General features: G+C 35.7%; 1 protein-coding gene across 1 annotated transcript; it reads left to right on the forward strand.

The window, feature by feature from the left end:
• Window positions 1-413: 413 nt before the first annotated feature.
• Window positions 414-16,397, forward strand: LOC100178173. Its single transcript, XM_026838710.1, has 30 exons — window positions 414-704; window positions 758-886; window positions 1,290-1,398; window positions 1,975-2,120; window positions 2,501-2,630; window positions 2,851-2,956; window positions 3,354-3,418; window positions 3,687-3,864; window positions 4,114-4,205; window positions 4,497-4,569; window positions 4,933-5,023; window positions 5,444-5,551; window positions 5,964-6,055; window positions 6,388-6,489; window positions 6,827-6,949; window positions 7,469-7,520; window positions 7,954-8,099; window positions 8,420-8,623; window positions 9,111-9,277; window positions 9,683-9,779; window positions 10,002-10,126; window positions 10,383-10,536; window positions 11,279-11,409; window positions 11,912-12,048; window positions 12,134-12,201; window positions 12,595-12,721; window positions 13,159-13,288; window positions 13,996-14,117; window positions 14,319-14,509; window positions 14,831-16,397. Exons 1-30 carry the CDS (start codon window positions 611-613, stop codon window positions 15,074-15,076), a joined length of 3,735 nt encoding a protein of 1,244 aa, XP_026694511.1. The 5' UTR covers window positions 414-610; the 3' UTR covers window positions 15,077-16,397.
• The last annotated feature ends 1,295 nt before the right edge of the window (window positions 16,398-17,692 follow it).

Here is a 17,692-nt window from a genome sequence, read left to right on the forward strand (position 1 = left end):
AAATGTTTAAAACTTTATCAGGATATTTGGATATTATGTGCTTATAGGTGTCCCATCTACTCCCATAGTACTATATGTTAGGGTAAAATAGTCCATATTTTCATTCACCTTTATCGGCCAAAATGGCAGAAAACAAAGAAATATAAACGCATCCTCAAGAATCTATACAAAGTGTTGTTAATGGTTATATAAATTAACAAAGATTTGGGTCGTTTAATTTAAACATACATAATAATAAATCGTTCCCTTAGAAATCAGATTAATATAATTAACATCCATCGTTGCTATGCTATCACACAGCGCGGGTTAATCATACCATGGCGGTTACGGGCAAATGACATTACAGGCATAATAGTAGTATACAGTTCATTCTTATCGAAGGGTCACTATAAAACTTTCGAAAGTCATTTTGCAAGTGGAAGTCGGGTTATATGGACAGTTCATTTAGAAAGATATTTTGATAAAACTAGTAGGCCAACAGTTTCACAATTTAAAATTATCAAAATTAAAAAATTACAAATAGACAGAAAAAAGCCCACAGTTAACTAGCGGTTTGAATTTGATACGACGATTAGGCCAACATATAGAAACAGTATAGGCCTACTATAGAATGCCTACCAATACTTCACTTACTATCTACTTCTTTATGGTGGTTTTGGTCACCAACTATTTTGTTCTGACAAATGCTCAAAAAGTTAAAATCGGTAAAACTAAATTTTCACGCAAATTTGGTGAGGTTTTAACAAGTTTTGTGCAGGAATTTTATACGACAGAGCTACAAGACACGAAGCAAATATTGTACAGCAAGTTATTCAAGAGATTAGTATACCAAATCTTAATATTCAGACACTAATGTACGAGCAAGACCATACTATGAACCAAACAGGTATATTATGGTTACTTATAATAGTGTGGGGGGAGACGGGACACCTTTATCACATAATGTCCAAATATCCTGATCGTGTTTTATTCAATTAACAACGGTCTATGATGGGAGTCGTGAAGATACGGTTTTATATTTCTTTGATTTTTTTGTTTACTACCAAATAGGATGAAAAAATAGAATGATAATAGGTGTCCCATCTTTCCCCTATGGTATACGGTGGGGGATGGAACACCTTTAGAACCTCATATCCAAATGTCTTGACCGTTTTTTAAACTATAATTACCAACGGTCTATGGAAGTCGTGAAAACACGGTTCTATAATTCTGTAAATATTCCTTGTTTACCCCATTTTTTTACCGTAATTGGGGGTTCAAATAAAAATTTGTTTTATTTTTTATTACAGAATTTCTCTTCGATTCGAACGTGACAGCAGTACTATCCGTTATCGCAAAATTAAATTGCACCTCAGTTCAATTAACGAAGAGATTAATTCCCTTCTTTTCTGTCGCAAGGTAGGTGTTTACAAATATCTTTAAACATTCTGATGACGTCGTGGTGACGTCATCACAACTTATTTTACGTTTTTTTTTATCAATTTAAACTCACAGTTTTAAAAGTAGGCCATACATTTGTTTATTGAGATGCGTCTTCAAGTAAAGGTAGTTTTTATAATATTTATTCAAAAAAACTACAAACTGTTATTTGATATCAATTTTAATAAATAAATTCAAACTTCTATGCTTTTTACTGTTATTCTTTTATAACTTTAAATTAAACGAAAACCGAAAAGTTATCTATCTGTTATAATATAGTAGGGTGGGGAGATGGAACATATTGAGGGACATGGGACAATTCGATATATTTTCCCGTTCTATTTGGCAGTAAACAAAGATCATTTAACGACTTAGGACCATATCTTCGCGACTCCTATATTAGACCGTTGTTAATTGTTTGAAACACGATCAGGATATTTAGATATTAAGTGCCAAAAGAATCAGCCTCCCCTGCTATGTAATTAACGAAGTATATCATAAGTGTTTTATATAACTAACCAAAATTCATGATGATATATTTCTCATTTCACGAAGGTCTCTTGATTCATGTGATCGCAACGACGTTCACGACAGCATCACGTATTTATTCCCATCCAACTTTGCTTTGATATCAGCCCTCAACAAAACAACAAACCATTACCAATGGAATGACGCGATAGTTCTGGAAAAACAAAACAACGGTTAGACTATTTTTTCGCAAAAATGATTTTAGTGGCATCAATGATGTATTTTTTGTCACAAAAAAATTAGTTTTGAATTAATAATCATAAAGTAGGTTGGGGTAAAATGATTTTCATATCATTTTATTACCTCATTTAGTATTAAATAAATAATATTTACGAATTTATAACCGTATCTTCACAACTTTTTTTATTATATTGTTTCACAGCATACAGATATTAATACATTGTTGCTCAGTGTCTGATACCGTATATAAACATACACAATAAAAACTATTAATTGAAAGTTGTCACGATATGTGAAATATATATGTGAAAGCAACCTATTTAAAAGTGAAGCATTTTATACTCTTCTAAAAAAATTCATTATCTTGTTTTAGAAATCCAGTTCGGCTTTTCTGACCTTCAGTTTACAAGAGAGCAAGGCATCGAAACTATTGCGTTCGAAGCGACAGAAGACGAAGCTTCGTTAATCGCGACATTAAAAATGGCGAAAAAGGAAGGACTCAGGTTTGATAAATAAAGTAGGGCGGGGGGAGACGGTACACCTTTAGAACATAATATGCAAATATTCTGAGCGTGTTTTAAACAAGTAACAACGGTTTTTGGGAGTTGTGAGGATACGGTTTTAAAATTACATATATACCTATATACAGAACTGTTGTTACCGTCTTGCTTTTACCTTAGATAAATTTAAACTTAACTTATTTAAATTTTGCAATTAATAAAGGACATACATACTGACAAGCTCTGCCGTAAGTGTCTCCCATGTTATGAAGCAAGCGGACATAATGCAACTTACAACTGGTAACTTTCATTGGTACATACCGAACGTGGTAAGCAGAGTTAGATGTTACAAAATCTTGTTTTCAAACTTTGTAGTTGTATGTGCATTTTGTCTCTATTAACAACTGTGCTACCATTGTGAGTACGTGTTTTTAGGGGAGATACGTAACAACGAGACACTCTAACTCAGTTACCCCTATGGTTCTTATAGGTATATAGTTTAAACTGTTAAACACCATAAAATGATTTAAAAAAACGAAAAATATTCACTCACAAAGTTGCATATGTGGAAACTCGTATAAGCGGGCAAGCATGAAAACAGAACAACCTGTATTATAACGACTGTCGGTGCCTACACCAGCAGGCGAGGAAAAATAATTTATGCATTCATTCATTTAATGAATTTACACAAAATGCGAACTTCTGTCAACGTTACATTTGTTTTAGTTCGTCGACCCGGAGTCCTTCCCAGATATTGCGAAGAAAGGTTTACGTCTCACATCACTTACAAGGTATAATGAAACCGGATTAAAACTTTACGTATTGTTTTGTCTTTGCCTTTGTCAGGCGTGGATTCCTAACACCAGAGGTTCCACAAATCTTTAAAACACATTCACTTACAAAGTTACATGTGTTGGAACTTGTAAGCGTGATGTATAAAACAACACCCGTTTTAGCAATTGCTTTTGCCATGCCACGCGAGAAAATTCAATTTGCATACATTTACATAAGACCTAGGTTTTGATTTTAGATCATATAAAATATGCCGCATATTTACAGTCCCGTTATAACCCCACTTGTTCGACGCCTTATGTTATCCTACGGACCTACAACTATGACGCAAGAAGAGCAACAGCGACGTATATATGATGACGTCATTAGAGGCCTGACCAGACTTGCGGTTGACGTCATAGCGAAATCTTGCCAGAATAGAAAACCGGAATGTACAGTTGCAGAGGTCGGTATATATTTTTAATATAAATAAAGTTTAGTGTATTGGTGCAGTGTAGAACTATATGGGTTCGAGACTTGACGCTGCTACCATTGTGGGCGTATATGTTTCCGCCACGCAAGAACAATTACCAACAAAGTAACATACATGGTAACTCGTAAGCGGACACGAGGTGTATGAAACAGAAAACCCGTGTTTAACGACTGTTGTTCCAAGCCACGTGCGCATTCATTAACTTATACCTGATTTTAACAGGAAATCTGCCGCCCATTACCAAATGATATTGATCTCACTGAATACACACCGGGTACTGCAACAGGAAATGGTAATCCATATGGCACACGAAGGTAAAATTAAAAAATTCAATGTCCGTTTTAATCAGGCTTTATAATTTAAAAATGCACTTTTCTCCTAATGATTTACGACCCACATAGAATATAATATAGATTCGTTTAAGCAATGTAACAGTCGGCAAAAAAAGTCAGCGACTCTCCTGTGAGTTTTTATTAATATTTTACCTAACCCTAACTTTTCGTTAACTCAGAGCACGGCGCGATTAGGTGTATAAATAGTTGATCAATATAGAATAGATGGCATTTGCTATATAACTACAAGAAAAACAAAATATTTTTATACAGGAGGCGTGACGTGGCCTTTTCAAACTCATTGTCTTCCTGTCAATCAAACTCGAATGCAGAAAATTGCAAACAGGTATAGTTAATACACACACACGACCGCTAGCACATATATAGTTATACTGTATAAATTGTTGTATATAGTTTAGGGTGCGAAAGACGGGACACCTTTAGCTAAAAGTGTTTTAAACAATTAACAACGGTCAATAGTATAGCCGTTAATATGATACGGTTAAATAACTCTTTGTTCTTTGTTTACTAATAAATTGGACGGGAAAATTGAACAAAAAGATGTCTCGCCTACCCCACCCTACTGTATGAAACAGAACACCCGTGTTATAAAGACTGTCGTTTCCGGCTACGCGAGCATTCATTCATCCATACATGATTTTAACATTCATTCATACATGGTTTATAGTTATACTGTATACTTTATCAGATATCTACTTGCTATACCCAAGGCACTTCACGTGGCCAAAGAGAAGGAAAACCAGTTACTGTTATCAAGAAACGTAGCACCTCAAATACAGGTTAGAAAACTGTTTGCATTTTACTGCGACGTTTCGAAACAAATATTTCTGATCTGACTGATTAAGTATAAACGTACCGATACAGTACTCTAATATAAGATGAATTCAGTTATAGCACATAATATATCATATTTCACAATTGAGTTTTTAACAATGAACCACGTCCTTTAAAACCGTGAAGATACTGAATTTTCAAATACTATTTTATACAACTTAATAAGACGTTTAAAAGAATGATAACAGGAACCATCTTACCCCAGCACTCTATACTATGTATAACTTAACAGAACATGCGCTGGAGTACAAATAACCAATTTTACCATATAAAGTTACACACCTAAAACACCGGTTTCGGTTATTTTATAAAAAAAATAATAATAGAATTTTATTTTTTTTAATTAATTTTATTATTTTTTTTAGAAGTCACATCAAGGCTTCAAAAAGCGGTTCATTTTCCTGACGTGGAACTAGTGAGTCAGTCATGTTCAAACTTTAAGTGGCCGCAATATTTGAAAGATGAAATCGCAGGTATTTGTGTTGCGTGTATGATTTTGTAAACATGGGTTTACGAAGTGTGTATGTACGTGTCTGCTTACGTACATTTGAATTACATTAAAATATACAAAGCAGCAAAGTTCTTATTTTGGTTTGAAAAGTGTGTAAACAACGTGCGTCTATATATTCTTATAAAAAAATGTTTGTCACACAATCATTTAGTATAGGTTGGGGGAAGATAAGACACATTTTCATTCTATTTTTTTCTTCAAATTTATTAGTAAACAAGGAACTTTCCAAGAAATATAAAACCGTATCCGACTTCCACAAACCGTTAGTGATGGTATAAAACATGATCAGGATATTTGAATATTACTTGCCAAAGGCGTCCCATCTTACCCTACAGGGCTTAAAACATAACATGGATTTCACCTTAAAACAACAGGTACCTCTGGACGTGTAACGGACCTATCACCAATGTCAATTAACTACAACGCTTCGGTCGACGTGTGTAGATACAAATCAACATACAAATGGGTCGGTACCGTATTTTAAACCTAGAACACTGTTAGTACCATATGTTTACTGTAATGTTATACTTTTATGGGTTTAGCTGCCACGTTTATATTTTACTCAAGTTTTTACCAGGGGCGTGTTTTTAACAGCTGTAGTTTTGCTGCTTTTCCTTATCTTGGCTGTTTTAATCAGTCTAATTTTTGCTCTTCCGCTTCTGAAGAGATGATTAAATATTTTCGTTTTTTTTAACTCACAAAATCGCCGCAATTAATTTCCCACAAAACGCAAACATGTATAATTTAATGAAAAATAGTATATATGTGTTGCGACCTTAATTCTACGTTTATATTCAGGCATTTAAAGCCGACTCTTGTTCTCACAATTTGGTTGCGGGGATGCAGATTGAGCAAGCAAATATGGTATTAGTGCAAGAATACTCAAGATCAAATGATAAGGTATATAGAATGTTTATATAGCAGGGTGGGGGAGGATGGGACACATTTTCATTCTATTTCTCAATATCTTGATCCTGTTTTAAACAATATAACAACGGTCTATCTCATAGTTGGGTTGAGGTAAGATGGGACACATTCTTTTCTCGTCCTATTTGGTAGTAAACAGAGAATATTTACATAATTGTATAACCATATCTTCATCACGAATCTAAAATACCGTTGTTAATTGTTTAATACACGATCGGAAAATATGGAATTTAGGTGCTAACAGTCTGACATTATTATATATATACTTTTTTAAGCTTTAGATTTTTTAAACATTTTATTTATCGTTTAGTTGCCAGTAACTGTCGGAGTATATAACTGGGACAAAACAGGAGAATTCAACCCACTTTATCATCCGTTTACATTGGAAGATATTAAACTACCTGAACGACAAATACGAGTGTGCGCTGTTTGGGTGCGTTTTCTGTACATATAGTAGGTTGGGGAAGATGGGACACGTTTTTATTCTATTTTTTGTCTAATTCGGTTTTGTTGTCCAACAAAGAATTGTAAAACCATATCCTCACGATTCCCATAAACCGTTGTTAATTGTTTAAAACACGCGATTGGGATATTTGGATATTTTGTGCTATAGATGTCCCATCTTTCCCCACCCTACTGTATAATTACTACTACAGCGTTTGGTACAGATTAATGTAAATTTCATGGCATATAAATCATAAAAAGGCACAAACCGAAAATGAAGTATTTATGGAGTAAATGTTTGAAAATTACGATTAAAAAAGCTTTGTGTATTGTGGTGTAGAAGTAAGACAGTTATTTTTTGTAGAATTAAAGTAATGTGTCGAATATGTTACTAGTAATCGTGGTATATCTGTATCTGTATGTATACGTGTTACTTTTATTACAGTCTATATAGAGTCTTTGGTTTGTATTCGTTAAAAATTCAAAGTAACATTCTAATTATTTTTAGCGCAAGCCCTGGTTAAGTTGGAAGGAAATAAAAGGTGAAACGAAATTTGAAGGTAATTTTTAAATCCTATAACTGTATTTAAACATCTTTTTTTAATTGTATGATCGAAAATAACCCAGTAGAGAGTAGACCAACCAAAAACTAAATTATAAGGAACGAACTTCTTTACAACAACGACTATAGGGTGGGGAGGGGAATGGGACGAGTTTTTATTCCATTTTCTTGTCCTATTTGGTAGTAAACAAATAATATTGAAATAATTAAAAACCGTATTCTTATGACTCATATAGACCTTTAATAATTATTTAAAACACGATCAGGATATTTGAAAATTATGTGCTAAAGTTGTCCCGTCTTCTCCCACCCTACTATATATGAACTAAGTCGCAATAACATGCGATAGTGCGATCCCATTCACGATAAAAATGTTAATGGTTGCCAACCGTATCTACGTGACATTTGAATTATATTCTGTTTCACTTTAGGTTTCCTATACGATGTTATTGAAGAACTAAGCAAGCATCTAAACTTCACCTATGATATCATAATTCATCCATATTTTGCTGCCAAACAAACAGCGACCGAAGACGAAATAGAGAGAATGATTTACGAAATCTTTCAAAACGGGACGGTGCGTTTTATATGACTATTTTAAACCATACATATACTTTTGTTTTATCGTCTCATTTGGTAGTAAATAATAAATATTTACAGAATTATGTAACCGTGTAACAGGGAGTTGTTAATTGTTAAAAACAGAATTATAAAATACGCATGTGTTAACGGTGTGTTGAATAGACATTATATTAATGGTTTATATCGATTTATAAACATAACAACTTGCAAACTTTTTTATCTAAAACAATTAAAAATATAACTTTACAGCCTATCAACAAGTTAACGTGTATATATCTCCAAGCTTTACAGCCTTATTTCTGTCATTTTCTCTAGTGTGACTTTTTCCTTCACACAAAAAGCTTACGTGGCGGAAGCCTTGGTCAGTCTGATACAGCAGATGCTTCACTGGCGTACCAGCATCCGTCTATGTATTTATTGACCAAAAGATCTGAAAAGACAGAATCCATAAGCATTTGGCAGTTCATGACACCTTTCAGAGAAGAATCGTGGCTTTGTCTATGGTCTTCATATATACTGGTAAGATTGTGTTTCGGTTTTTGAGACTTTAGTGGTACCTTTAGAAGTTTAGATTTTAACTACTTCTATATAAATACACAATTTTTAAATTTTTGTTGGTATGCCTCTTTAAGAAAACTTGTGACTTGTTTAGAACGGCAGGATATTTACATGCATTTCTGCTCAAAAGTATGAGCCGCATCATAGTTGGTGACTTCTTCATTTCTCAAATGCATTTGCCAGTAAACCATACTTTTATTCTATTGTTTTACGCGAGTGAGGTCTTACCGCCATGGAACCTGAAATGTAGGCTACAATAAATGGCCCATTATTGTGGCCCCCACGGTGCTACAACTCATATTAGTGAACAATGTGTTGTATTATAGTGTCTTGTACAAGGACACATACGCCATCAGTATCGGTACCAGAGTTTAGGACCGAACCCGGTATTCTTTAGTTACTCTGAAATTGCTTGTCTAGACACAAATAATTTGAATTCCATTTTTAGATCTCATTGCTCATGGCCTGGATCAACAAAAACAATCCTTTTGAATACCAGAAGATTGCTCCTTCTTTTGGTCCGAACTCTTCACCAGCAGACCACCTTGGTGTATTAAACAGCTTATGGTTTACATTTTCATCAATTGTTCAACAAGGCGTTGATATTGTCCCAAGGTACACATGCGCACTGTCTGTCTGTCTGAACAACTTTAATATTTTGTTTTCCATATAGAGGGGGGGGGGTGAACGGGACACTTTTAGCACATAATATCCAGATATCCTGATTCTGTTTTACACATTTTTTAACGGTCGTTGGGAGTTATAAGGACACCGTATAATAATTCATTGAATATTCTTTGTTTACTACCAAATGGGATGGGAAAGTAGAATGAAAAGATGTCCCATCTTATACAAACTTTCATTTTCCGTTGGTATGTCCCAATAAGTGTGTCTGCCTATCTGTCTGTTGCCCTTATTTATATATATACCTGTCTGTTCGTTTGTTGTATTCTACCTATTTCTTGTAAGAATATACGAATAACCTGTAGCTTTATGGTGTAGTAAAGTGGTTTGTTTCAGATCAAGAGCTGCAAAGACTTTAACAGGAGCTTGGTGGTTCTTTGGTCTCACCATAATCACTGCTTATACAGCAAACATGACTTTGTTCATGACGCAGGTGCATAACTGTATCTAATATGAACCAAAACGGTTATTTTGTTATATATAGTAAGGTAGATGGGACACTTTTTTATTCTATTCACATTTATTGGTAGCTCGTAAACTGGCACGAGGTGTATTAACACCCGTGTTAAAACGAGTGTCGTTTTTTGACCACGCGAGGATAAAGTAAGTCATTCATTCATTCATAGTACCTTAATAATTATGTTTTATAACTCAGGGCAATAAAGGCGGGATCAAGACCTTAGACGCGCTCTCAACCCAAATAGAGTTCGCCTACGGTATATTGGAAGGAGACCCGATTCTGACACTGTTTCTACCGCATGCTAAAGAACGACCATACACGTAATTTAACTACATTGATATTTTATCAGTTTTAAACCAGTTATTGAAAATGCTAACAAAAACAATAATTAGTTACAAAAGGGACATACATGGTAACGACTGTCGTTTTCCGGCCACTCAAAGATATAGTAAGTTACATTCATTCATTCATTCATTCATTCATTCATTTTCATTTCCGAGATGTATGAAACACAAGACCGAGTTTCGTTGTCCCGCTAAGGATAAAACAAATCACATTTAGTTACATTCATTATAGGGTGATATACAACTATTTCAAACGAAACTGGAACACGTCTGTGTTTGCGACGCAAGACGAAGCGTTCGCTGAGATTCAAAAAGGAAATTTTTACTTGCTGTCTTCGTTCGAATCTACAGTGGACGCATTAAGCACTTCGTGCAGCTTTGATAAGGTTGGTATATATTTTTATATCCAGACAAGTAAAATGTGGTGTTTTTGACTTGCGTGTACTGTTGCGTTACATTCTTGATATAGTCTCGGCGAATGGCAGACGAAACTTTGGAAATACAATACGTTTTTATACCGAATGAGACGCTAAAACATTATTTGAACCATGCCTGGTACCAGAAGTAACAGAATATCGTTATTTCTGAGTAATAGGGTAGGTAGCGTATTACAATCTCTTTAAAGTCGTAATGTTGTCGTCTTAGTTTTTTAAACAGTTGTACAGTTCTGTGGGGCAAGAAGGAATATCTTTAGCACATAATATTCAAATGACCTAATCGTGCTTTAAATAAATAACAGCGCTCTCTATATATACGGTTTTATATTTCTACAAATATTCTTTCTTTACTATCAAATTGGACGAGAAATTGGAATGTACGGGTGTCCCATCTCACCCCAACCTACTACTTATGTACTCAGACAGGCGTTCACATTTAGCTCTAAGACGTTTCAGTCGTACGCAACATAGGTTTACTTGTTCAAACAAAATGAGAATGAAATAGACACCTTGTTAGCCTAGACCACACTATATAGGATATCTCTAGCAGGAGGCATGTCCCTACACCTATATGTTACTTTTACTAATACTGTTACAATTAAAGATCACAAAACAATACAAACAAGACGCCGTATGTGAGAACAAATATAGCTACGTCCAAACTGTTTAATTATTTTAATTTTCAACCCAGGTCGGTACCGGTTTTTACCAATACCAGTTCGCCCTACCCTTTCCCAAAGGCTCCCTACTTTTACCTGTATTCAACGACGGTATTGCTCGACTACGGGATATCGGGATACTCACAACGCTAGAGGAAAAATGGTAATCTATGGATTTTTTGTAAGGACTAAGATATTAGCTATAGTATTTGCCTGCATGTTAGTTCAAACGTTCCGAATAAAAAAACTCATGTTAATTTTGAAATATTTGCACCAAAATGGATGTTAATTATTAGGCATATATATAGTGCAAAGTACAAAGTTTATACAGTCTGAATAAACTGTACTGTATGAATAAATGAATGAATGAAACTTGCTTTACCGCAAAGTGAACGAGAAAATGATAGTCGCTATAACAGGGGTGTTCTGTTTCATACACCTTGTGCCAGCTTATACGGGTTCATTTATACGTGTTTTGTGGGCGTTTTTTTTTTGTATGGTAACAGATTAGTCAACCAGTGGGCGATCACTGGGTTTGAGAAATTGGCGTTAAATATCCTGTCCAAGGACACATACGCACAACGGTAGCAGCGACGAGCTTTGAATCAATAACCCCAGAGTTAGAGCACAATAAAATAGCCCTCATAGCTAAACGTGAATTGCAGGTTTTCGATCGAAACGAAATGTGAGCAAGACGGGAGTTCTAAAACATTAGAAAATCAGTTGGACATTAAAGCGTTTACAGGAATGTATGTCTTCCTATTGCTAGGATGTGGAATTGGTGGCATTTTCTGTTTGATTGGTAAGTGGTATAGAGACCAACATCACTAATAACGGTTACTAATAAACGATCTCTAGGTTCTAACAACTCATTTCCTTAAATATAGAAACTGGATACGTTTCGTTTGGAGGAATAAGAGGTTTGTATGGGAACGCCCGTTTCTATGAATTCCAGGTAACGTTAATTGTAAAATATATAATTCTAACATTACAAGTATGTGTAAATGGAATCTGGACGGCTGTTGTTTTGCGTTATTCATTTTCTGTTGGATAAATGAATGAATGAATGAATGAATAAAAGGAACACATACACCAACAATAGTAGCCGTGATAACCTTTGAACTCATTACCTCTGGGTTAAAGGCATGGCGCCAACCATCAACTGTTGATACTTCAATTACCAATGTTACGGTTATACTTGTACGACCAAACAGCAAGAGTCATGTTTTTAGTGTTGTTTTTACTAAAATGCTCTAAAGGTGTATCTAACTAAGTATAACCCATAGGTTTAAGCATAGTTCTATCGGCTCGAAAACATTTACATGCCACTTTACTATAAACATTACAGGAGAACCGTAGGGAGCATCGCAAGACACTAGATCAACTTGAGAAGGAATTCGAGGGGTGGGAAGGCGGTTGGGAAGTGTGGAAATTTAAGGAATGGTCAAACGATGGAGACCACAATGCATTAAAAGGTGTGTGGTGTGTTGTAGGTATGTGTCGAACCGAGGCCGAACTTAAATGCTCGTTTCCTTTTTTACACTCGGCTAAAAATTGGGTCCCGCTTACGATTGCAATAATAAATTACACGCAAACAAAATGAGTGAAACCATTAAAATGGCTTTGCGAAACCGGAGTTTGGCGTTGGGCAAATCACTTAATGGCAATTGCTCTAACCCAGTGATCACCAATGGATTTTCTAAATTGTCAGCAAATATGCGCCCACAAAGTTACATATACGTGGTAATTCGTAAGCTGAACGAGGTCTATATGAAACAGAACATCAGTGTTATAGCGACTGTCGTGTTCTGGTCACGCGAGAATAAAGCAAGTTACATTGATTCATTCATATATTCGTGTTTGGCTTTTGGACCATATATTTGTGTTAGTACATTAATTGTAACGTAAACAGCTGAAGATCAAAAGAAACTCAAAATGAAACGTGAGATTAAGAAAACGACTCAAATGGGATTGGACAAATGTGGTTTATGTGGAAAAACTGTCAAGGAAAAAATTGGGAACACACAAAATGCTCCATTTAAGTAAGATAACGATGTAGTTTTCCATTAATACAGGCCTGTATATATTACTAAACCATACTTTATTTGATTTGGGCATTCTGCCTGCTTTATATGCCAGCCACGATTTAATTACTGAGTTTGTTACACGACTATCACTTTCTTATCTCTTGCTCAAACCAAGGGTCCATTATCGGTTAAAATTGACAGTTAAACATTACAACAGGGAAATATAGTAATGTGGGGGAAGACTGGACACCTTTAGCACATAATATCCAAATATCTTGATCGCGTTTTAAACAATTAACAATGGTCTGTGGGAGTCGTGAGGGTATAGTTTTATAATGCTTTGAATGTCCTTCGTTTACTACTAAATGAGTCAAGAAAATAGAAAGAAAAGGTGTCCCATCTTCCCCCACCCTACTATATAAATTGTTACCCAAAAAGTTACATCATAGTAACTGGTAAGCGGACATGAGGTGTACGAAACGGAACAGCCGTGTTATATCGACTATCATTTTTTTTTACATTCATACATCTTCGTTTTTTAGCAATTTAAAATGTATGCAACTAAAACAACCTATAAAATAAAAAAAATTATTGTACTAAACAAGTTAAAGACAAGTATATTGTACTAAAATAAATAGGCGACTACTTTGTACTAAACATTTTGAAATGTAATTCTTCCGAAATTCACACCATAAACAAGAATACGCGTTCTTTTATTGCAGAAGCATGATCATAACGTCACCTGTAGATAAAAACCTGCCACCCAACGACAAGTTTGAACAACCGAACGCAGTCGACAGCGGGCGCTGTAGTATTGCAAGCGGTATAATATCAGATTTTGAAGGTAAGCATGAACTAACTAATTTCACAACAAAAACAAACTTAATAGCTTATACAATACTAAAAGCTTACGAGTGCGAATAAATTTCATGTAATTTAGAATATATGGTAGTTTGGGGTAAGATAGGACATGTTTACATTCACTTTTTTTGTTCCATTTACGCGGCAGTATTATACCTTAATTTTTAAACAGTTATTTCTTTAGAAAGAGAAGTCAAAACCATCAACGAAAAAAAACAATATTTTGACGAGAAGAAAACTTTTTCACAACCTTCACAAAACGATACAACGTTTGTAGAAGTCCACCCCCACCCCTTACCAGAAGCGCCACCGTTACCCCCAAGACTATACCCCGATTTACCATCAAGTTTCCACTCCCCCAACATGGTACAAGAGGTAATATGTCGTAATTTAACAATAAAATTTACTCTTGCTTGGCGAGGCAACGAGAATAACACAGGTGTTGTGCTTTAAACACAATCTGTGCCACGAGTTTCGACGTATGTAACTTTGTAGGTGTATTACGAGCTACCACGTATATGTAACTCAGTAAGAACTTTTACAGAATTAAATAACCGTATCCCCGCTGCTTTAAAAGAACGTTGTTAACTGTTTAAAACACAACAAGTAAATATGAGATTTAGATACTAACTGTACCCGTCTTACCCTACATTTTTACAAATATTTTCACACGTATTCGTTAATATTTTTTCGCAGATTAACCCTACGCTACCAATTTCGAGCCCACCAGAATTTGAAACTAGCGCGACATCTGATTGGTCGTCAACCGAACTTCCCGACCAATCAACGACCAGCAGCAGTGATGATGTCAATACTCAAATGGGTTTTGAATCTCTACCGCCACCTCGCGCATTTTCGGCGGCCGACACCCCTTCAAATTTTATGGATACTGATTGTGATTGGACTGACGTCGACGATATAGATAGCTACGACGAATATTAAACTATAGACTTTATAAATATTGTATCTTATCTTGGGGTAAGATAGTCCAAAAAACAGGCCGCTCGTGTTACACAAAAAAAAAAACGATGGAAATGTAGTTTTGTGACAAAATATGTCTATTTTCCGCAAAGTGAGTTTTTAGTTTATAATTATATAGAAGGTTGGGGTAAGATGGTTTATGTTTTTATTCTTTTTTATATTATCATCCGGTAGCAAACAGAGAATATTTACAGAATTATTTAACCGTATCCTCACTGCTACGAAAGACCTTTATTAATTCTAAAACACACGATTAGAAAATATTATGTGATTATATCCACCTTAACCCACAGTACTTTACATTACAAAAATATTTTAAAGCGATGTTTGTGGACATTAAGAATGCGAGAAAACATTATAATGCCTTTGCCCCAATTTGTAGATGAAGTGTGTCAATAATTTTATTGTAGAAGTAGTTTTAGTAGCGAGTTTTTGTAAATAGTTTGCGTTTTTATTTTATAATAGATCGTAAAAAATCCACCAAGCAAAAAAGCCACGTTTGTCATGAAAACACTGGTGTGAACTTGTGCTTGTATGTGACCGTTGTTACAAAAATCGATTTTACGGCAGAACACTTGAACGTATCAACTTTGTTGATGTATTTTTACGTTTTTTTTACCGAATGCCGCGATCTTATGCACTTGTCACGCCAATATAGCTGCGGCGACCTGTTCTAATTGATTTAAAGCCAAGCAGGTCAAACCTATAAACGGACATTTCGACGCCGTCGCCTTTTGAGACTTTGCCCCAATTCCTAGCTCAGCTCCCGTCTATTCTATACCGACTTACTCAGCATTATCGAGGCTCAGGAAACCCGGGTCGCGTGGGTTCAGCATGGGTGATTGGACGAGCTACGTCACCACGCCTACCGGTTGTGTACGTTGTTAGGCCTGCCACATCTGTTAAGCGACCGTTGAAGCTTAAAATGTAAATAAATCGCTCCAATTCGAGACCCCGACTCGCGATCCCAGAAGTGATAAGAGTCGCACTTGAGACCGAGTCCAAAGAGCCGGTTTCGGACGTTTTCGAAGTCGGCTAAAACAACAGCTGATCGTATAGAGATTGCCGCAACAACTAGGTCACACGCACACTTTTTTATTCCCGCGGCTTCATATAAAATGCAACGCTGGCGTAGGTTTAATTTTTACCACGGGTCACGTAATATAAAACCACCAAGACTAAAAATTCAAATCAAATCCCCTCTGATGTAGACGGACGAAAAACCGCGTTAAAATGTCGCGTTAAATTGGGCACATTCGCCCAAAGTGGTTCACACACTACTTGATTGAAATTCGAGGGCAAAATTCGTGGCGTCATTTTGCAGGGAGCGAAAAGTAGAGCATGCCATGAACGTTTTTTTAAAACCTTGGTTTTAATTATTATCAATTTCCGCTAGACTCTGCTACAAATACGGCGCTATGGGTTTATGCTTTATCGGTTTGTATACTTTGTACTGGTTTGTTATTACATTTTTGCAGAATATACCAACCTCACCAAATAAAACCCAATTTTGTAAAAAAAATTACCGAATTCATCAGCACTTTTTCAATGTTATTTCATGTGTTTTTATTTCTTACTACACAAACAATTTGGTGGAATTAAAAAGGCGATTTTGGGAGCCTGAGCCACAAGGGCTTAAAGCAGTTATATGGAGCTAAGTGGTCAGTATTGTCACGCCGCCACACTTTTGTTTATACTAAGCCGGCTGAGCAGCGCCTGGTACCGTCACAAGTTGTAAGATTAGACCTTTTCCGTTAACTTTGCAGCCCTACACGCTTGGCTGCCAACAGCCCTTTAAAGATGTTTTAAATGTAATTAGTTAAATCGGATCAGCTGGGCGAGTTTCCGGCCTTGCAGACTTATAACCAGTAGCATCATCAGCAGACCCCTCGTTTTTTGTCGGCTATTTCACCCAGTCAGGTACTCGAGTCTATAAGCTGCCCTAAAAGGCACCAATTACATTTGACCGTAAAAATGTACTTTTTGTTGCTTTTTGATCACAAAACCGATAACCCTTACCGGTGCCCTCGCCGGTTTTTATGAAATATCCGGCGTTTCTATTTTGGGGTCGTTTTCAAGCTATTTCCTGCTCAGTAAGCGTTCTTAGCAAAACCGGCGACTGCCATTAAAACAAAGTCGCCATTTATCCCGTCTGAAATGCACCAGAACCTAAATTAGGAAAATTCTGCGTACAAAACACCAAAAGGATACAGTGAATTTTGTGAATGCGGGTCCCAGCAAAGCGGTGAAAATTGACCACAACATGAAAGGAAAGGTGCAATGATCGGTCATTTCCTTAAGTGGTAAAGCCATCAATCACAAAACAAGACAGCAGACCATTCAACTTTCACAGCACAGTAAACGCAGTTCAAATGCAATGTTTCTCACACAAAGACAAGCACGTAATTTTAGCATATATTTGCTACGCCACTTTTATATCTGTTTACAAAATATAACGTCCTCGAGTATTTATTCTTAGATGCGGCAGTTTGGGCCGTTCAAACACAAACGTATTTGAGTAGGAAAAGGTATATGCACAAGTGTATTTATACGTAAAAGTCTTACAATTAAACATAA

The sequence above is a fragment of the Ciona intestinalis genome, unplaced genomic scaffold (genome assembly GCF_000224145.3).
Source record: "Ciona intestinalis unplaced genomic scaffold, KH HT000105.2, whole genome shotgun sequence".
NCBI lineage: Eukaryota > Metazoa > Chordata > Ascidiacea > Phlebobranchia > Cionidae > Ciona > Ciona intestinalis.